This window comes from Wyeomyia smithii, chromosome 1, assembly GCF_029784165.1.
Source record: "Wyeomyia smithii strain HCP4-BCI-WySm-NY-G18 chromosome 1, ASM2978416v1, whole genome shotgun sequence".
In the NCBI taxonomy this organism is placed as follows: domain Eukaryota; kingdom Metazoa; phylum Arthropoda; class Insecta; order Diptera; family Culicidae; genus Wyeomyia; species Wyeomyia smithii.
Window position 1 is genome coordinate 200,585,096 of NC_073694.1, and position 21,975 is coordinate 200,607,070.

The 21,975-nt window shown below is 39.9% G+C and overlaps 1 protein-coding gene across 16 annotated transcripts in view; it reads right to left on the reverse strand.

Annotated features, from left to right (window-relative positions):
* Window positions 1-283: 283 nt before the first annotated feature.
* The window catches only part of LOC129727698 (chloride channel protein 2), a 102,147-nt gene continuing 80,455 nt past the window's right edge, over window positions 284-21,975 (reverse strand). For 6 of the 16 annotated variants that reach the window (XM_055685792.1, XM_055685811.1, XM_055685801.1 and 3 more), the window contains 9 exons: window positions 11,949-12,056; window positions 11,493-11,658; window positions 10,810-11,440; window positions 4,648-4,749; window positions 4,347-4,581; window positions 2,951-4,291; window positions 2,806-2,890; window positions 1,450-1,704; window positions 284-818 (listed from right to left, as the gene is read on the reverse strand). In XM_055685792.1, coding sequence (XP_055541767.1) covers window positions 799-818; window positions 1,450-1,704; window positions 2,806-2,890; window positions 2,951-4,291; window positions 4,347-4,581; window positions 4,648-4,749; window positions 10,810-11,440; window positions 11,493-11,658; window positions 11,949-12,056 — 2,943 coding nt within the window. In that variant the 3' untranslated portion in view covers window positions 284-798. Of the gene's footprint in view, window positions 819-1,228; window positions 1,705-2,805; window positions 2,891-2,950; window positions 4,292-4,346; window positions 4,582-4,647; window positions 4,750-10,809; window positions 11,441-11,492; window positions 11,675-11,948; window positions 12,057-12,207; window positions 12,877-21,146; window positions 21,646-21,975 lie in introns of those variants that run through there. The other 10 variants (XM_055685846.1, XM_055685891.1, XM_055685856.1 and 7 more) reach the window with 7 other exon arrangements.

Here is a 21,975-nt window from a genome sequence, read left to right on the forward strand (position 1 = left end):
TTCTCTGCAAATCGTTTCTAACATTTTTGATATTTACGAAACATTGAATAAAAGGCGACAAAACTCCAAGTGGAAGCAACGAATAACAAAGAGTCGAAGAAGAATTAAATAAATATAATTTATGCAATGTACCTATTAATAAGAGACAGAAATAATTAAATATCGTAAAAAAAGTGACGAATGGCAATTCCGTACAGTGCAACGAAATTGAGTTACCTCATTTTCCAACCAATCTGATTTTGTAACTTGTTAATTTTTTTCTTTCTAACAAAAGTAGACAGGGTTTGAGTTATTCAATCTTTATTTTGTTTCACATTGCACGAAACAGAACGCGTTTCTGAAAAGAATAATTCTTCTTCGACTCTCTCCACTGACTCTGGATACAGAATTGTAAAACCTATGTCTTTTTTTGTTTGTTTTTGATATAAATTACGTTCGTCTTGGACGAGTTAAATCTCCTAAAATTGGATTAGTTGGTTACTTAAAACGATATCAACATTCACACTTAAAATAATTTCCTATTGTTATGTGGGCCTTGGCTGGATCAGAACAGAAGTATCCAAACATGAAAACATAAAAAAATAATAATCCAAGTCAAAGCGACGAAATCTGACTGTGCTGCTTGTGATGATCGTCTTGATCCCCTAGAAAGGTTCGCAGCGCATTCCGACCTTTGGTTGGTTTTTACTTGACTCGCACGTAGATTTAGCATTAAAATTAGAATCACATCATTTCACGTAAAGATTAGGGTTGCCCTCGCGCAAACAGAGGACAGGCTCAGCCGGCGTCGGTGACGGTTTATCTCAATCTTTGAATATCTGTTAAGAGTAGAAAAAAAAGTTTTTAACAAAAACATTTACACATTGTGGATTTCATGTGTTAGGAATTAATTCGTGTTGCAGTTAGTGTGTAAAGGCCTAAACACAATGGATACGTTGCGGCTGCGTTTGCGGCAATTTGACAGTGAGCCCATACATTTTCTGTCAAATTAACGCCAACGCAACGCAAACGTATCCATTGTGTTTGGACCTTAAGTGTAATGATGCTTTGTTTATTTGGTTTCCAATCATGTGAGGTGCAACTATCGAAATTTATTAGTGTCGTCGCTTGCTGTGTTGTAGGAGCACTCAAGCGCCACAAGATTAGTTAACAAGAAAAATAGAAAACCAATTAGAAGCACTCAGAAAACTTGGTTTTAGTCAGACAGCTTTTTTTTTCGTTCAAGTACCTTTCTAGTATCCCAAGGTGGTTTATAGTTCTCTACGTCCAACAGACTTCTTGGTGTAAGAATTAGTGTGGATGAGTGTAATAATTTAATAAATGGACATGTGTGTGTGTTGCAAAATGTTCGCCTATTAGAGTGTATGTACACAGTTCACAGAACTGCACAAACTACTAGCTGTAGTGTTTTCTTTGTTGTTAGATAAAAAGGCTATTGTTGCACGCCACCGTGATTGTTTGAGTGGTTGTTGTTGCTGGCGCCGCCGTTGCTACTATTGTTGTTGTTGTTGCGGTTTTTATTGGTAGTGGTGCTGTGTTTGTCGCTTGTTAATCTAATGTTGTCTAGCTCGATATCTGAGCAGTTATCCGAATTGGATAGGGCGGAATCCATAGATGTTACTGTATTATTTACTTTCTTGTCGCTGTGACCACCGTTGGGTCCCTTTGGCAGCAGTGGTTCCTCTGGGCCACTAATGTCCGCCTCTGTGAATAGGGTGCAGAGAGAAGATTGGAATTATTTCGGCGGAATTAAACAGAACAGTCCTGAAAACCGATGCAAAATAATGAAAATGATTTTCTATGGTGAAAAGTATCAAGTTTTTATCCAACCTAACATACACCTAGAATACACTCAATGGAAAAAAGAAAATAGTGAAAAATACTTGACAGAAGCGGGTGTTCGTGGGTTCTACAGTACTCCCTAATGAATTTCGTGTCGACAAAATGATACTATCTTATAATAAAACTGGTCAGATATATAATGGTTTTCTTCAGGGTATCGCAATGTTGGTGTGATATTGGCAGGATGAACGAGGTTTCGTTATTACTTCTTCCTCTTGAAGAAAAGTCTTTTTCATAATAAAACTGACCACAGGAACGATTGTAAAGTTCCTCGAGGAAACTGTAATCGGCGATATTAGCTGAGAGGAGAAGGCTTGGTGTTGTAGAGCAATGAGTAAACGAAAGGATAAAAACTTACCCTTAAGCACAGATTCAAATGATAGGCTCAATATTGGTATAGCCAATAACTTAAAATTCAAATTCGTCTCATTTTAAATACATGGTCGAGCCGAGTATACTCGACTTCTGTAATAGAGCTCAAAGAAAGAATAAAAAATCCCATCTCTGCAGTAACATAACACAAATTTGTAATACTTTGGAAAAATGTGACGAAGGAATATCTCAATTGTAGTTATTTTAATTCAGTATGATATGGGTTATTCCCACAAGGACTCAGAACAACATCGATCATTTATGAAAGGAATGTGAACCCAATTCACAAAATAGTTTAAATTATATTCTTCATAAAATCTATTGATCTTTCTGGAAACTTCTCACCAGAATGGTTTTCTCGAATTGCCAGCTCATCTAAAAAATGGGTTTAAGGAATCTTGTACTTCCGCCAGTTACAATTGCACTTATATCGAGTGATTAACAATTTATATTTATTTTTACTAAATACCTACATCGAACAACAAACAAAAAGGAACATCCACACAGTTCATACCGGTGTGCTTTCTAGCACCTCAAACAACCGCACCCTGTTGCTATTGAAATCGAAAGACACTCTCATACTACACCTACCTTTGGCTCTAGCTTCCTCCTCCTGTTTCTTTACCGATTCCGGTGTAAGCGTACCACTGTTCACATTCTCAATGGCCACCCGAAGCTGTGAGAAGGAAAAAAACATACATTACACGGATGCAATGGCTATAGAAAGTTGACTTACCTCTTTGAGTGCCACCACCCCGACCAGCCGACCGACGTTCGTCACGTAAGCGTGGTTGATTCCCACCATCGAAAACAGTGAGTGAACCTTAAGAATCGAGGTACGTTCGACAAGCTGGAATGGGGCCGGATCGATGTGCAGATGATCCACGTCGATCGGTTTGTCCATCTCCTCCAGCTCCCAGGCTTTCTGGTCCTCGGGTGACATATCGATGACTCGCTCCCGTGGTAGCTGCACTTTCTTGGAGATTCCTGGAGTCAACGGTACTCCTGTCTCGGTGCCACTGATGCTTGGCGTGCCGATGGAACCGATTTCCGGATCGGGAGTGACATCCTGCAGGGTCGCCGATTTGCGGAAGATTATTTCGAACGCTGATCGAATTTTACTTTCCGTACCGGTGATGGTCGTGTATGGCGTCTGGACTGGACTGTGCGCTGACAGGGGCGTGGTGCCCTTCAACGTGAATGAGTTGGTTTTCTTTAGGATGGATTTTTTTGGCAGCGTTCCGAAAACCGGACTATACTGGAAGGTGGTTTCTTTCTTCGCCTGTGGCGGTAACATCTCGTTAGTGGCTCGCTCTCGCAGTTTTAGAATATCCGGTGCAGGGCTGACCTCGAAACGTGATGGACGGCGTGTTTTCTGCAGCTCTTCTGCCTCCCGCTTGAGTCGCTCCTGCTCTTCGCGAGCTTTCTCCTCAGCTTCCTTCATCCATTTAGCTGCCACTTCTAAACGTTTCTCTCGTCCGATATGTTTGTCGATCAGTTTGATCAGCTCATATCGCTGAACGCTTCCTAGGAGTGTTTTATTGTCCGGACTATCGACGATTGGTAGGCTTCTCAAAGCTTTGTTTGCTTTCAATATTTCCTTCAGCTGCTGGTAGGAGATTCCTTTCCAAATGTGCTTCACGTCCCGCACCATGAAGTCTTCGACAAAGATGTTGTACATTCCGGAGCCACTGGGCAGCAGATCTGGCAGATATGGCAATTTCTTAATTAAGATAATGCTATCGTACATGGACGGCTGTAGAAGAGCGGCGACCGCATTCGAAACCAGCGAAGCAATCATCACCGGTACAATGTGCGTAATTTGGCCGGTCATTTCGAACACAATTACACCTACGGAAACCGTATGGGTGACGGCACCAGAGAACGCTGCAGCCCCGACGACTGAATAGCCACCGGGGATAATCGGTGCCAGTTTGCCACCGTAGCGAACTCCGTACGGGAACCACAGATGCATTCCTTCACCGACTAGACGACCCAGCGCGGCGCCGATTTTGAACACAGGAATGAAGATACCAGAAGGAACCGGAATGGTTGAGGTGATGATGGAAAAGAAGAACTGTAAAGGAAAAGATTAAAACTTCATGAAAAAATGTTCTAAAAATGTTACTTACCGTGTATAACAAATAAATGAACAAATTGGCGAATACGTCGGTGTAGGCTGTCCGCCAGTTGGACACGATCGCTGCCTGTTCTACGGTGAGATCGTGGTTACTCCAGGTGAAGTTGGAAAACAGTTGCAGTACCTGCTCGTGGGTACTCAGTTCTCCGGCAATGTATTGGCCGAAGCCGAGAGGGAATGACAGAGTGGCCACGATCAGTGCCAGTATTCCGGGATACAGAAAGCGACTGCAAGAGGACAACAGCAAAAGGGCGTGAAAAAAGGTTTTCATTTAACAAATACGAATAGCTTACTTTTTCTGAAGAAACTTGTTCATTCCTTTGTTGGATCGCATGAAAAATACGTATTTACGGTGTACCCACACGTATAAGGCACCTCCCAGACCACTGACCAGGCTGTTGGGAAAAGAAGGAAACGAAAAGAGCGTTACTATAGAATATTTCGAAGAAAAACAACAATTGACAATTGTGACTTATTTTGATATTTTTAGTTTTTTGACATGTGGGACATTTTTTTACATTTTTAAAGTTTCTGGACAGCTTCAAACTTCATCGACGTTTTTCGACCATTCTCACAATTTTTGATAAGTATATCAAAGAAACATTTTTCCCTATTCTGAGGCCAAATACGGATTTCTCTTTCGGTCATTTCCGACTTTCAGGAGAGTTTTTTCATTATTTTGAGTCTAATTCCACATCATGTTCTGACATTTGGAAGTATTTTTACTGCTCTGAGATTGATTTTGAATATTTTTGTTTAGTTGTTATTTTTTGGCATGTAACTATTTTTTTAATATTCTGAGTTAGTTTGGTAATTTTTTACTGGGATTCGGGAGCATTTTCAATTTTTCCGCTTTCATAAGAGTTTTCTCGTCATTTTGAGTTCAACATGGGATCATGTTCTTTTCTGGCCTTTTTTGATCTGTGAAATCATGCCCGAGTTCAAGTTGGTGGTGATGAAATCGAAGTGATCGACGAGTTTGTTCACAAAAAAAATATCATCGGCGTATTATGGCAGAAAATGGCGCCTGCTTTGGTCCCCGGAAGATGCTTCAATCGAGTAGAATTTACTACCGCACTAAGTTGACCATCTACAAGACACTGATCAGACCGGTAGTCCTCTAAGGCCATGAGACACGGACTCTGCTTGTGGAGGACCAACGCACCCTTACGGTCTTCGAGCGAAAGGTGTTGCGTACTATCTTCGATGGACTGCAGATGGAGAACGGAACGTGGAGAAGGCGAATGAAACTGGTAAGGTAAGCGATCTATGAAATGCCTTTTTTTGCTATGACTTTTGGGTGTTTTTTCGTTATTCTACGTTTAATCCGGAAATACTTTACGGGTATTTTTAGATCACTTCACTTTCACTTGTCACTACGCAGATACGTATTTCAACACCGATTTGGTGGCATCATAGAATTAAAAAGTGAAATGAATCAAAAAGTGTAAGTTTAATAATATTATTGATTCATGATGAACTCAAAATCCACATTTATATCCTTCCGGATTTGATGACAGTATTATAATCTAAGCAAATTAGTTGCATATCGTGCATATGTGAATATTCTTAACAGCAGGAAACAGTCGCGATTTTTGATCGTAGGATAACCATTAACATTGAGAAAGGAAAATTTGATGCAAGAGAACCTTAAAATCGATCACCTAACGTCCTTAACCACCAGGCCACCAGACCATCTCGAAAGTTTTTTTAATGTTGGCTCACCAAAACTGAAGTAACGTCGTTGAAAAATAGCGTAACCAAAAGCGGGCCTAGGTTGCTGCCTTGGGGCACACCGGTTAAATTGCAGAAACTCGAGGATACACCGTAGTCAACTTTAGCACGTGAGACTTAATCCACGATACCTGCCAGGAAAAAAATCCAAGACGAGTCAGTTTGGCCAACAGCATATTGTGGTCATCTACACAATTGAATTTTCTTCTCCATGCAGTAATGCAGGTGCTGTCGTAGTATCAGCTTTTCCAAGCAAGAAACCGTGCTAATCATTAGAGATGTAGCTCTTTGACTGACTACGAATCACACCACTGACGATAATTTCGACTAGCTTTGATGCTGCAAATAAGTTTGTTATAACTCGATAATTTCTTACATTTCTCCTGTTGCCAGCTTTAAACACGAATAACGAACACGAAACATAAACGATAGGTTCAAAACTTCGGGGGAAAACTCCATCGTTAAGCGAGCGGATGAAAACGACTACGACTGGCGTAATAAAATCGTTAGGTCCCGAAGAAAAATTTGTGAAGTTTATGGGCCCGATACTGTAACGATTCGCATAGCACAGCGTTGGTTTGATCGATTTCGCTCTGGTGTAGTGGCTGTCGAAGATACACCCCGTACTGGTAGGTCAATCGTCATAGAAACCGATAAAATCGTGGAAATCATCCAAGTAGACCGGCAAGTGAGCATTCGCTCGATTGGCCAGGGATTAGGTATAGACCATAAAACTGTTTGGAACCATTTCAGAAGATTGAACTTCAAAAAAAGCTGGATGTTTGGGTGCCACACGAGTTGACGCTAAAAATTCTCTTAGACCGAATCAACGCCTGTGATGCACTGCTGAAACGGAACGAAATCGACCCATTTTTGCAGCGGATGGTGACTGGTGATGAAAAGTGGATCACGTACGACAACCTCAAACGGAACGAATGCGGTGAACCGGCCCAAACCATCGCCAAGCCCGGATTGATGACCAGGAAGGTTTTGCTCTGTGTTTGGTGGGATTGGAAGGGAATCATCCACTATGAGCTGCTCAACTATGGCCAGACCATCAATTCGGTTCTCTATTGTGAGCAGCTCGACTGTTTGAAGACCATAAGTGATTGACCATAAGCGGCCAGAATTGGTCAATAGGAATGGTGTTGTTTTCTAACAGGACTACACTCACACATCTTCGATGACCCGCCAGAGGCGAGATCGTAGCATGCGATGCTCTCATTAGCAAGCATTTCTTTCACGATAAAATACACGTTTCCGTGGAGTACCCCAATAATTCAGTAATGGTGCAATCGAACTTGAAGTGGCGGCTATACTGCCGTGGGCTGGCGTTTTGACGTAAGCGCCAGAAACACAAAATCGCTCCAGAAGCATCGAAGCACTCCTATCTCATCGTCATTTCTGTACAAAATGGCTCTAACGTCACTTCTTGTTTTTGATATTTCTCAATTATTTTTCAATATTTTTAAAAACGGCAACTAGCATTTTGGAGTGGGCTATTTATATTATAGTGTTAAGTAGAAAAACGAAGTTTGAAAATTTGGCGTTTACGTCAAAATCCCAGCCCACGCCAGTATAGTATTGAGATTCTGGCAAGCAGTTAGGCAATCCCAGTTAACAGCAGAGAGGTAACCATGTAAATGGTTGTAATCAATCATGCCAAATTTCAGAATGCGTTCATTGCAAAATGGATTCGGATTGCTCACCCGGGTAATTTTGATGAAAAGCGCTTTAATTTGGCGTCTAGCCGTTGTTCACTGGTCAATGAGAGTTCTTGACTGGTACAAGAACCTGAATACTGACTGGTACAAGAACCTGAATACTAGTGTTGCTAGTCAGGACGACGCGAGTAGGGTTCGTTCTTACAATGACGGGTCCAATTTAAATTCGAATGAAACCAACGACATGTTAGAGACATCCTTGCCTTTCGGTACCAAAAGAATTATGTCGCACGGGCCACAATTTTTACACTTCATCGGGGGTGATAAATGGCTGAAATTCAGACAAATACAACTGATGGACTGGCAGCAGGTAAAATAGAGCCGGTGGATAGGTCGCTGAAGTCGATATATCTCGTTCCGCGATCCGTAACCAAAGATGTCGAATTTTGGTTTTTCAGAAGTGTTTGTTTTCTTGCTTTTTCAAGTTTCAAAATCATTTTCCCAAATTTTAGAAGTGCTTTTTCGTCATTCTAAGCTTAATTAGAGATCATTCAATTCAGTTAATGCTCTACACTTAAGGTGAAACCTCATTGAATCCAAAAATGGCCGACTTCGAGTCACCACTTCGAATTTTCAAAAGCACAAGACTCAAAAATACTCATTGCTTTCCCTATGAAAATTCTATTTTATGTTGTGAAGCAAACATAAAATAGCATTTTCACAGGGAACGCATTAACTGTTTCCGAGTCTTGTGCTTTCGAAAATTCGAAGTGGTAACTCGAAGTCGACCATTTTTGGATTCAATGAGGTTTCACCTTAAAATATTTTTCACATTATTGTTACGTGAAATTTCCTGTACTTCTTCATTTTCTGTCATTTTGCATGATTTATGTGACAAACATAACATCTAGGTGAAAATCACATGCATACTATGTTTTATCACGTATCATCTACGTCAACTTTGCAGCGTCAAACAGAATGAAGTACCGCGTGAACTCTCCGTGCGAAAATACACAGAAATCAAAATGGCGAAGCTGTTGTGTAATTCAGTCTCTGAACATAAAAAGGAATTCCTCGATGGCTTGCCAATAAGTGAGCTTTAGAAAAACCATAAGAATCCGACATCGAGTCTTGAGCTCACAGATTTCACACAGATTCAGTTAAAATGACGAGGAATTACCTGAACATAAACAGTTACAGCTAACAGTAATTATCTCCGGCAAATGTCGCAATATCATTTTGTCATTTTGAATGTCGTTTAATTCATTTACGAATTGGCGATTTTGCATGCCCGTGCGACTTATCAAGCAACATATTTAAATAATTTCTGAAAACTATTTCCAGTCTATCAAGAATTTGGGAAACCACAATTGAAAATTATATGTTGCATAAAGCGTAGTAGCTATCAGACAATCAAATGCTTTTCACTTTACAGGTAGTTGAAATCTACGTGAAACTCACATGAAATGCATATATCTACTGAATAAGATTCACAGGATAAATCATCTCACCAGTTCATGATGAACTCGAATAACAATCACGTAAAATCTACGTGAAAATGATAATGGAAAATATTCACATAACTTTTCCGGTAATTATAACGTGAAATATATTTTGAGTGTAGGTTTTTGCTCATTGCTTTAGTTTGTGTGCTTTGAGTCGATTTTTTTTCACGCTTTTTCCATCACTGAGTTGTCTGTTTTGTTGAGTTTTTTAGACTTTGAAAGTGTTTAGGAACGATTTCGTCAATAGATGGCGTCAACAGTAAGTGCAGGTCGATTTTGACATATCTAAAACATGATGAACTAAACTGTGGTAAGCAAACCGCTTTGAAACGTTAGTAATTTTGCTCTTAGTTGTTTGAAAATGTCTGGTTTTGTGCCAAATAACCGTCATTAGCGAGAATTTTCCCTCTTCACTTTTCAGTCAATGGAAACGACGGCAGAAGCGCATCGAGAGTTGATAAAAGTTTACTAAAATATTGCTCACGTGAAAAAAGGCTCAAAATCTTCGAAGACGCTGAATTGAAGGAATTACTTAATGAGGATCCATGTCAAACGCAGGAATAGCTTGCTTCGTTATTAGAAGTTTTTCGCCAAGCAATTTACAAAAAATTGCATACTTTTGGAATGATTTAAAAACAAGGAACTTGGGTTTCTTATGATTCAAGGCCAGAGGACGTTGAGCGTTGTTTCTTCGCCTGTGAATTACTAGAGCAGCAAAATAGAAGGATTTCCTACAATTTCCATAACGGGTGATAACAATGGATTCATTACAACAACCCAAAGACTGCCGGTTTTAATTCTTCGTCGTTAGCTCGGTTGAATAAACACGCTGCGAAGGGTCTGCTGCGTATTTGGTGGGACCAACTCGGTGTTATTTACCATGAGCTGTTGAAACTGAATGGAACCATCCCTGGGGAACGGCATTCCCAGATATTGTGCCGTCTGATTTTTACTTGTTCCGTTCAATCGCTCATGGTCTGGCTGATGAGCAGTTCTGTTGATATAAAGATATCGAAAAATAGCTCGACCCGTGCATAGCCTCGAAAGACGAACACTTTTTTCGTAACAACCTTCGAGCTCTGCCAGAAAGATGAGACAAAATGGTATTTTTTAATTAATTTTTTTTAATATTTTTGACATTCATGATTGTAAACTTGACTCATTCTCAAGTCTAATCAGGCTTTTAGTTGTGTTTCGACGACTTCAGGACTAGTTCAGTACTACTTTTTAAAAGTGCCTTTCTGGTTTTTGTAACTTTCTTTGGGGTTATTTTTATTTCATTGCGTTTTTTGAAACCAAGTTCAATTCTCCGTAATTCATTCTCTGTTTTCATTTCTATGTTTCGATGTTTGATTTCGATATTCATAAACAAATTATTTTATTTGCTTTTTTGACCTTTGGATTTTTTTTTTAATTTTGAAGTTTTCTTTAGGATTTTATACGCAGTACAAACTTAATAAGGAATCATTTTACCCTACCAAAGCATTTTCACGACGATTCCCAGATCTAAATCATTGCTGATTGTTTGTTACAGTAAAAAAAAAACACTTACCCGATCAGTGCAAACACAAACAGTTCCTGCGGATCGAACGGGAAATCGGCAGTAAAGTTGGTGGCGAACAGAGCCGTCACGGTGTCCGCTTTTTGGAACCAGACGGCCAACAGCCGGAACACGGTTGCGCCGCAGACGGCCGCGAAGAACCCGCGCCAGTAGTTGCGCACTGCGAAGTAAGTCGTGGTGACCTCGATGCTAAACAGCACACCACCAACGGGGGCTGCAAAGCAGGCTCCGACTCCGACGGCGCAGGCTGCCGCCAACATCTCCGTGTTACGGGATTCATTCTCGTAGATCGATTGGAATGATGTTATGATTTTACCTAATAACTGCGCTACTATACTAGCTATATGTACAAAGGGGCCCTCCTTGCCGAGGGGCATTCCGGAGCCCAGGGTTGCCGTCAGGCCTATCACTTTGGCAACCAGTGTCTTAAAGGTGAGATATTCTTTCAGTGCTACGCCCCGGAGAATAGTTTTCATCTCCGGAATGCCGGAGCCTATACTTTGCGGTGCCACCAGGTGGACGAAACCGGCGGAAAACAGAATGAGAACGACGGGCAGCGAAACCCAAGCCAAATACTGCGCCACCGGATGGTTGGTGAGATCTCTGTACAGCCATACTCGTGCTAGAATAATCGAGATTAGTTAAAAAATAAAACGGTTCGGCAGTTGACTTACAATTCGTGCACATCGCGATGCCCTTGTCCATCACGTAGGACAGCAGCGCCATGATGATGCCGAGCAGGGCCAGAAACACCCAATCCTCGCCCAGTCTGGCAAATGTATTCCGCCATAGCCAGGAGCCGGCTTTGTAGAATCTGTTATCCCGCACTCCCAACAGTTCCTGAAAGCATTTCGATCTGTTTTTATAGGTTTTAAAGGTTACCGCGCGACGCGACCGAGTTTCGTATTTGTTGGAAGTACGTTCGGGAGTAGTAGTAGAAGTAGCGTGTATTCCCGTAAGAATGTCGTTTATCGGTGTGTAGTTTCGCGATAAAAGGGTGAGAAAAAGAAAACTAATCATCAAATTACTAACGACAAGTTGTGGGACTGGTGGAGCAATTTTCGTGTTGCTTTAAAATTACTGTCTGAATATGGTAAACGAACGCGAAGGATTGACTTATGGTTAGTTACCTTGTTTCTGAATTTATCTTCTTTTTTTCTTCTTCGTTCAAGAAGCCTGAGTCTTCTCGCTTCATCTTTGGCGTATTCTCCTAGATCTTTGGTATAGCGGCCATACATCTGTGGAAATTGCGTAAAATAGAAGCGATTTTTATCATTTGGTTTCAATTACAGTTTCAAACAACCGAGACTCATGCAAAAAAAAGAGAAATTTCAACAGTTACCAAATGGCATGCAACATGTGTGATCATATAAAGTAGCAAACATTTACCTAACAAATCGCTGAGCATAAACCAAGTCTGCGCATCTGGCACCACTGGCAACCAACCTGGGCGCGATAATCATGGGAATACATAATCGGCAGTAAAGTTCGCGGAAAAGTGGGATACTAAAATTTTCGAAACATCTGCAAAACGAATTGTGTAAATATTTACAAAATAAAAACGGGAAAACATTTTCCGCAACCGGATGAGATCCGGAGAAAACTGGAAGTGGCAATTATGCGGGTATGTCTGGTATCGTTTATATAACGTGCTACTCGAATACATTTGGCAATCGAACTAGACAGAGCAGAGGCAGACACGATCCTCACCTGAAGCTAGATGGGCCGATTGCCAGCGATTGCCACTTTTGTTTTCAGTCATTACATTGATAGTCTGGTGGAAAAACCGAAACTCCCATACGTGCTTGACGTTTTGTATTGGTTTATCTATCTTGTAGTCGCCATACTAAACCTGGTGACTATATTTTTACTGGTACGAATTTGTCACAAATGCTGTTCCAACGAGTGACGTGTTTCTAATGTCTTTCTTCAACCTGAGACTATTAATGTTTAAATGCTGGTTATTTCAGTGGAGGTTTTTATTGTGTGTTTATTTAACGGGAATGCGGAATGATATTTTTCATTACCATGACGAACATTTAATGTCAATTTTGACACTTTGGCTTTTGTGATTGTTGAATTGTTTTCAAGCAGACCATTTTTTGCTTTTAAAATCTCATCATTATAACAAAGGATTTCTACATCTGAGAAAGTGCCAGGAACTGCTTAATACATACACTGCCTATAAAAGCATAACGGTATAGAAATTATTTTACTTTCTTCGAGGATAATACTCCATTACCATCACAATTTCACTATTTTTCTAAGATGGGACTGCAAGGCAATTTGTGAATAAATGCATCAGCTGCAAAATCAATGCATGTCCGCCACATAATCATTACAATATTTGAAGACTTAGAATGAAATGTTAGCATAATTAGCTTATTAGGGTGTAAATAAAATTTTATCATTTAAAATAATCCTTATTAACCAGTAAAGAACTGGTTACCACAGAACCGTTTGACTTTGTCGATTCAACGTTGTAGGATTCATAATATTCCATTAATAAATGCTAGTTTTGTCTTAATTTTCAACTTGATAAAAATCCGTATGAGACATTTATGCTTTTATGAGCAGTATACTACCCGCTACAAGTTGGGAATCGCTTCACTGATCATTGCATGCAACATTTGGTCTGAATATTACAGAGCCCCGAAAAATTTAGTATCACTTAAAGTAAGCTTATTTATGTTACTCTATCTCGAAATTCTGATAACCTAGAAAGTTGTGACATTCAACAAAGTTATTCAGGAGGTCAAGGGCTTGTGGTCAGCGGACAATATGGCTCGAACTTCGATTGCAACGCGACGTTTGTGTGCATATGGCTTCGGAACTCAAAGGCTTTTAGTTGGTACATATAGTTTTGAGTATTCTGAACTCAATTCATCTCGTGACTCTGACCACTTATGAAGTTGCCGTCCTCAGCATAGTAACCCAAACATACAGACGGTGTTTTAAACAGATACGTAAAGAGTGAGGTCGAAAACTCCAAGTGAACCGTCTAATCGAGGCTCCAAGTGTGCAAAGTAAACAAACTCATGCGTGTTACTTTTTGTGCAGAATGTATGTTGCAATCAGTATAAATTCTGTGAACCCCTTGCAATTATGGTTCCAACATAAAATGTGTTCGTCATGCTCATATTATGAGTGATGCATTGAAAATTAAATAACTATATGAACAAGCATTGAAACTCAGTAATATATCCTTACAATGTTTCGAAATTTCATTACACTTTCTAGTGCGTTTATGCAGAGTCATGCGAAAATAATTGTGGTTGCCAGAACTGTTCAAAATAGAATATTAGCAAAGGGTTGTCATTTTTACTGCTTTTCTCTTTGCGTATCTCTTTATAACACAGTCTCTAGTTTGGGTGTTCAAGGGCTTTTAGTTGGTGAACAGATTGTTTCGAAATTCACAAGCTACGCGGTGTGTGCATGAAGTTTAAAGTATTTTGAGCTGACTAGCGAGACATATTTTTGAAGAAAATTTTTCGCTGACACTGACCGAAGATAGCAACTTTCCAGGAAAATCAGGATAACATTAGATAAAAAAAAAACAAAGAATACGCAATTCAAGCGCGTGGCACACTGATACCTGAAACTTTCTAGGAAATCTAAATCGTGAAACAAATTGAGTTTAAAATACGACGAATTTCGTGGTCATTAGCTCAACCCACCGGCAGAATTCTGCGCGAAGCTGTTCATCAATCAAAAGCCCTATGCATTCTGAACAAGTTATTTGAAAAGCGCAACTTTCTTGGAGGTCGGAATCACGAGATAAGTTAAAATAAAGTACAAAGTATTGCGTGCACACGGAACACAGAAAATGTCCTCCACGCAAACGCGGAGACCTACCTCAAGGAGTCAAAGAAAAAGCGCAAGCTAGCGTATGACACAAAAGCAAATGACTGGCTGCCCATGTGGGGTGATTTAGTCTTAGTAAACGGGACCAGATCAAAAGCTCCAGAAGAGGTGAAGAGGACCTCATGAATTGGTGGAATTTCCAAGTAAAATGACCACTGTAATAAAAAATGAGAAGCACATAAGAGCCATAGCGTGAGAGACTGTATTCTTTTGAATAATGCCTAGAAGGCATAAGGGCGCGCAATTGAATAAGGAAAAAAGTGTCGACCAAAAAAAGGTGACATCGCAGCGACGACGTTCAGACTACTTTATCACAAGAATTATTCAAACATAAAATCTTGTGGCGTAAAACCGGACAGGTGAACACAAAGAAAAATTCCTGCAGAGGATAGCAAACCAAACAAGCATCAGTATAGAAGCACAAGATCGGGACAATAGTTGAAAATGGATCAAATGAAAACAGGAACAAAATAAAAGTGTGAAGAAATACGAAAAATCACCGAAAAAGCTGGATGATTTGATTGACGGGAGTCAATAGGCAACACTAAACGGAGAAAGTGTGTTGAAGTGAAGGCGTGAAGTAATACAAAAAGTCGCCGAAAATGTTAAAAAAAAACCTTTAACTGACAGAACTCAAAAGGCAAAATACAGTTAAAAATAATAGCTTCAAGAAATGAGAATAAGTCGCCGAAAGAGATATAGAGCCGTTTATGGACAAGAGTCAAAAGGCATGATACAACTGAAAGAATAAAATGCAAACAAAGGCGTGAAGGAGAAGAAAAAGTTACCGCCGGAAAGAGTAGAGCTGTTTAAACAAGAGACCTTGGAGATTTAAGATAACGAAAACATTCTTCTATGTAAGATTCAAATAAAATAAAGTTGGAAATATATAGTAAACAGAAGACCTCATGAGAATTGGGTTTGATTCAATTGAAACAGCTAGTGGCCCAGTCAGATTTAAAGAAACAATAGAAGAAAATCAAATAATGGCGAATTAAGAAAATTTCCGATGGGAAGAAGAAAAATAAAAACCAATCGAATGAAACGAATAGTAGTTTTTCTCGTGTAAATAAATATCGATTACTCTTTCTGACAATTTGAAAGGGCCGAGTTGATGCCTTTGCTAATTTGAAAACAACGCATGTTCATATTTTATTTTGTATTAAAAAAAGGAACCTGTTTTGTACATTTTCAGCGGGAAAGTTGGGCGGTTGGGTGTCGACGGCCAAAAGGGGTTAGGTACAGCACTCAAGAATAAGAGGTGAAAAAAAATTGACGATCACGTATACAAGGAAGGCGAATCGACGTTATTCAAGGTTGACCCAGGTGACTGAAAAGGCAAAGGGGTTCCCGCCATAACTTTAACGCGAGGTTGTATACCGCGAAGCAACAAAAAATGCGGTCAAAATGGCAGGCGAGATACATTGCCACACATCAGACAAACATCAGCTGACGAAAACCTTCCATGGTGGACATGCTCCACCCGTTCGATGTTTCCCTCGACTCACAACATCCACTGAATCCATCAATGGTGACCAACCAGAAACCGGATTTATAATTTTATGTCTACATAGACATGCAAAATTCATATGAAGAGTAAGCAAATATTATTCCTACCTGCTAGCTAGTACGTAGTAAGTCTTTCTCTAAGAAGGCTCACATCATACCCAAGTGGGGGCGAATGTACTGGTAACTTCGTTCATCCTACATTATCAAATAGGTCTACCGTTACATTATTAGAAACAGAAAAAAATCGGTCTTCTATCAGGGTGTTAAATAATACGGTAAAAGCTATATGTATCTAGGTTAACCCGAAAAAGTCTTTGCTGTTTATCAATCAAAAGCCTTTTACCTTCTGAACAAGTTTTTCGAGGACCGCAACTTTCTAGGAAGTTGGAATCGCGAGATAAGTTTAGGTCAAAATACTCTACACTAGTGCCGTATTGCGGAAAAATTTTGCGCTAAGGTGTTCATCAACCAAAGGCTTTTTATCTCCTGAACAAGTTTGCTGAAGACCGCAACTTTCTAGTCCGAATAAGGATGAGATTAGATAAAAAACGAAGAACACACGATTTAAGCGCGTGGCACATTGAAACCCAAAACTTTGTAGAGAATCGAAATCGTGAAATAAGCTGAGGTAAACTATGACGAATTCTGGTCATTAGCGCCACAGAGGGGCAGAATTCTGCACTAAGCCATTCATTAACCAAAGTCTGTTACTTTCTTAACAAGTATTCTGAAGAGCGTAACTTTATAGGAACTCAGAATCACGAGATTAAAAACGAGGTAAAATCAAAATACGAAGAACTGTGTACACCTAGCGGCAGAATTTTCTAGCTAAGCTGTTCAACAACCAAAAGCCTTTCCCCTTCTGAACAAGTTTTCGGAAGACTGCAACTTTCTACAAAGACGAGATATGTGAGTCGAGTTGAAATTACGACGAATTTTGTGCTCATTAGGGCCACATGGCAGTAGAATTCTGCGCTATAATGGTTATCAACCAAAATCCTTCGATCTTCTGAGCCAAAAGCTTTTTACCTTCTAAACAAGTTACCTTAAGACCGCAACTTTCCAGAGAGACGACATAATTGTAGGTCAAATTTCGACGAATTTCGTGCTAAGCTGTTCATCAAATAAAACTTTTTTACCTTCTAAACAAGTTTTTTGAAGACCGCAACTTTCTAGGATGACGGAATTCGTAAGTCAAAGCCGACTTACAAAGAATTGTGTGCACACTAGCGCCACGTAACGGTGTAAGCACGTACTAAACTGTCATTCATCCAGAATCCCTTGACCTTTTGAACAAGTCTGCTGAAGCTGTCACAACTTTCTACGTCGTCCAAAATACGTTATATCTGCCTATTCCAGGTAAAGTGTGGGTGGTACAATTTTCAAACTGGGTGTTGCAATACGTTTTGTATCCACAATAACCCGGACACCTTTAAATCAGTGTAACTCTTGTAATATTAAGGCTATAAATCATTGCACAGTGACGTCACAAAATAAGAAGAAGAAAAATATTTGACAGTTGTCGTGGGTTTATTTACCCGAACTTGGAATATTTTCGGCTGCTTCATACAGGTTTACGTACCCGACAGACCTGATTTTTCCAGCATACTGCTTTTTACTGCCTGGTGGTAACGAATTGTCATAGGCGGAGAGTTGTCTAACCTCCGTACTCGTATCATTCATTTTCACTCCTATCACTATAAACGGTGAACGGAAAAAAAAACTAACACCTTGTAAACAAACCCGTGGGAAGTGTCAAAAAAGTTAGGTTATCTTTTGTGTGCAATGATCTCTTGGCGACTCTTCTCACTGTAATCTAAGGGGAGATAACTGGGTATAAATTTGCATCCACTTTGGGAACCACTCGCTAATTGGTTGAAATTGAAAACCCCGAGTGCGTTAAAATTTATCATCAGGCTTGCTGGCAATGTTGCTGAACAACATGTTTCGTTGTTTTAATTTATGTTTTTTATGATGTCACCTGTTATAATCTAAAATATTTTCAAGTGAACATTCAAAATAAAGTACAAATCGTACAAATGCGGGTGTAGTAAGAGATCCGACTTGGATCATCACTTATATCGATTACCAAAAGATCTAAAAGTGCGCAAGGAGATAATACGGTTTTTCGTGAAGCATGCGAACAGTATACCACTGCTCAATGTCGGAAGTTAATAGTGTAGTATAAGCTTATTTCTACTTTTGAATCCGTTCTGGATTGAATTTGGAACATACCTGTTGAGGCATATTGCTTGTGCGGAGGTAACAATTCAGATGGGTCAATTAATGAATCATAATCATCGATTGACGACACGTTTGATTTTAAGGATATTAAAAATGCAGATTCTCCTGTAACCATCAGATGGTAAAACTATCGCCTGCAGGAGGAATTGCACATAATGCTGATAAAAAGCATTAAAAACATTCAAGTATTTTCCGAGTGAATGGCATCACTTACGAAAAATACAACAGGGATCATCGAGGTGAGAGAGTAAGAAAAATAAGAAGCCAGATGTCTCCCCTTAGACTAAAACATAGCAGGGGGTTAATATTTTCGCCTACTTTGATTTGTTTTGACGTTTCGTAAACAGTGCTGGGAATGTTGACGAAAAAATTATAAAGGAAACAGGTTTTATACAGTCGTACCGAAAATTCTCACATTTGGATACGTGATCTCGAAAACAAATTTCATTTGCTCAAAAGCACAGTCTACAATATGTTGAAAATGTTTGCCTAACGTTTGTGTGGCAAAAGGATCTAAGAAGTGACAAAAATATTGGTCGTGCGAAAAATTCTAAGGACGGTAAGGTGAAGAAGATTTTGTAGAGGAATCCGAGCCTCGAGCTGTGGCTCGAAAAGTAGGAATGTAACCAGGATTCGTTCAAAAATCGAAGAAACGTTCCGGTTTGAAGTTTGAAGTCAAGAAAGTCTCCAATCGCGACGATAAGCAAAAGCCAAAAAGTATGTCAGGACGAAAAAGATGGCTAAGTTCTCCAAGAAATATCATGTTTGGCAAGCAGTTTGTACCTGTGACAGAAAAAGCTCATCTTTTATCGTCACAGACACAATGAACAAGTGAATTCACCAAAAGGAGTGTCTACAAAAACGATTGCTACCTTTCTCGAAGAGCCATAATATTGATTTTTAATTTTTTTTTGCCTGATTTGGCATCATGTCACTACGCTAATACCTTAGTACAAAACCAATAATGGTAATATTGTGTCAAAAGCCTGTTCACAGCTGCGCCGAGGGCTCTGGTGAAGCGAACGCTTTACGGAAAGAAGCAGGTTGTCAATTTTCATAAAATCTGGACCAGAGCTGCCAGGAAGATCACCGAGGAGACTCACAAATCCTAACGGATGAAGTGAAGCTACTACGTAGCAAAGTACAGAATGTTCACATCAATGGAGAATAATGATGCTTTGAACCCGTGAATTTCTAAACCATATCTCATAGTTATGGAATAAATAGTTATGTAAGAAGAACAACGCTTTTTAAGTTCTTTATAACATTTTTTGGGTGTCCGTATAATTTCGGATATAAGCTTTACTCAGTAAAGTGATTTCAAACTTATGACGGGCAGTGTATAAAACAAGAATATAGTGGAATAAACAAACATTGTTGTTTCAGTTTTCAGTTACGCCCTTTCAAAAAATTAAGAGCGGATTCCTCATACAAATTGAATTAGAATATCCAACAAGCTTCCAAAACGATCGTTACTCGTAGTAGGTCTTGATTTCGCTTGGTTGACGACCATTTTAGGAGTTTTAGGAGCTGTGTTACGAAAAATTGAATCTAAATTAACTAGGTACCTATCCAGCGTCATGTTACGAAGCGTAGTCATATCTAGATATGTTCCAGAGATCCCCAGGAACTCATACAGGGAAGTAGCGAGCGTAAAATACTAAAAAAACAGATTAATGCAAGCCAAGTCAATTACTAGGGGTAAAGTAATAGCCAATTCTAGATTAGGCTTGAGTGTAATAACACCAAAACTGTCAACGACAGTTGGTTTGTCCAAAGCATTGAGAGAAATCAAACAAAAGGATACTTGTGTCTTTACTTAAGATATTATTATTTTTCTCCACCGCCAAATATCGTCGGATTGTAAATCTCCCGAATATGCTGCAATACATAAACCTTCTCATAATTGCAATTTCTTCTCCCTCCCCTTCCGTAATCGAAAGCAAGTTAACTGTGGTGTCTTTCCCCGCTGAATGTTACATTGTTATTGCCCAACGTCTCACTGCCAGTGTCAAGGATGATCACGCCTAGCCAAACGGTTCATAAATATAAATATAAATAGGTACGATTCTCAACGGGGGAGATTGGGTGAGTTTCGCAAATGAAACACAATAAAACAGCTATATTCAAAACGGCAGAAGCAGAACTACACTTACACACAGTAAAACACAGATTAAAAGAAAAAGCTTGAAGTTTATGGACGCATTTGCTTGGGGCTTGTTTGAAAATGACGACGTTGCACTGTTGTTCGGTAGTGCTTTTAGGTGTAAGTCACGGAACAATCCGTCTGGCAATGATCTCACTTCCGGTTGCAGTACGTAATTTTGACAATCGTTCGTCATTTTGTAACGAACCCCGCACCATGTTGATCTTGGTTTAATTTTGTTTTCGTCTGCCTGTGGTCTGTCGCCAGGGGTAAAATCTAGATTATGCAGTAGAAAGCGTGAAAAGTCTGGCGGCATTTTCTCGCCAGCCAGATGTCTGAGCGCGAGGAATGATCGAGTGTGTGCGTGCGTGTTTGTGTCGGCAGATGGGATGTGCCGCATAATTGCAAGCATACTTAAAATAGGATTAAAGGAAAAAAAGATGAACACAGCTCAGGCAGAATCGGGTGAAAACTTTTAAACACAATCATTCTTGAGTTCAAATTTCGTTTTGATAAGGCATCTCAAGGTAACGCAAACGTAAGACTCCACGAATCCACGACTTACGTAGTAGAACTCCTCTAGTTCTACATCGACTGGACTGCGTTGGATTTCATCCTTGTCATCTGAGTCGAGTTCGTCACGGGTGTACTCATCCGATCGGGCGGTCTGACCTTGCGATACCGGAAGGGCACTACTGCAGTCTCTACTGGCTGCGGTCTGGAGCTGTCTAAGCAGTTTTCGTCGTTTCGAGCGATTCCGGTGCTGATACTTATCCCGCTGCACACTGAGCGAGTCTCGGCGTTTTAGGATGATTTCCGGCTCGAAGGAAAAATCGCGTACATATTCGTCCTCTACGTGCTGGTGCATTGATAGGTCAACCAATGCGATTCTGTGCTTTCAGGCCAACTTCCGCATCGTTGCACTGTTCGTGCAGATTATCGGAAAAATTTGGGAACGTTTGAAAATTTTGCAATAACATTTAAAGGTGGCTTTGCACTTGGACGTTGTTTAGAAACGAAAGTGCAGCTTGAAAAAAATAAACTCTTTCTAGACAATTCTATTAAATTACTTGCACAAATATCTCATTCATTCGTTAAAAGGTCCCACCAAGATGCACTTATTTCAGTGCTGAAAGGCCATCATTCTGACAAGCTGTCTTCGACCCTAGCACCAACCTGCCAGTTATTTTGCTGCACAACTGAATCAAACAGGAAGTGTGAGACGCATAAGATTACAGTTAGTCATACAGATAGTAAAGACAGTCAACAGAGAGACAGAGCAGCTCAGCAATCAGATCTAGATCGTTTTAGTATACACAAAAAAAAAATCTCGCCACGTTCGTTAAACACCGACAGCAAACTAAAAACGCGGTAGCGCTTTCTCTCTAGCATCT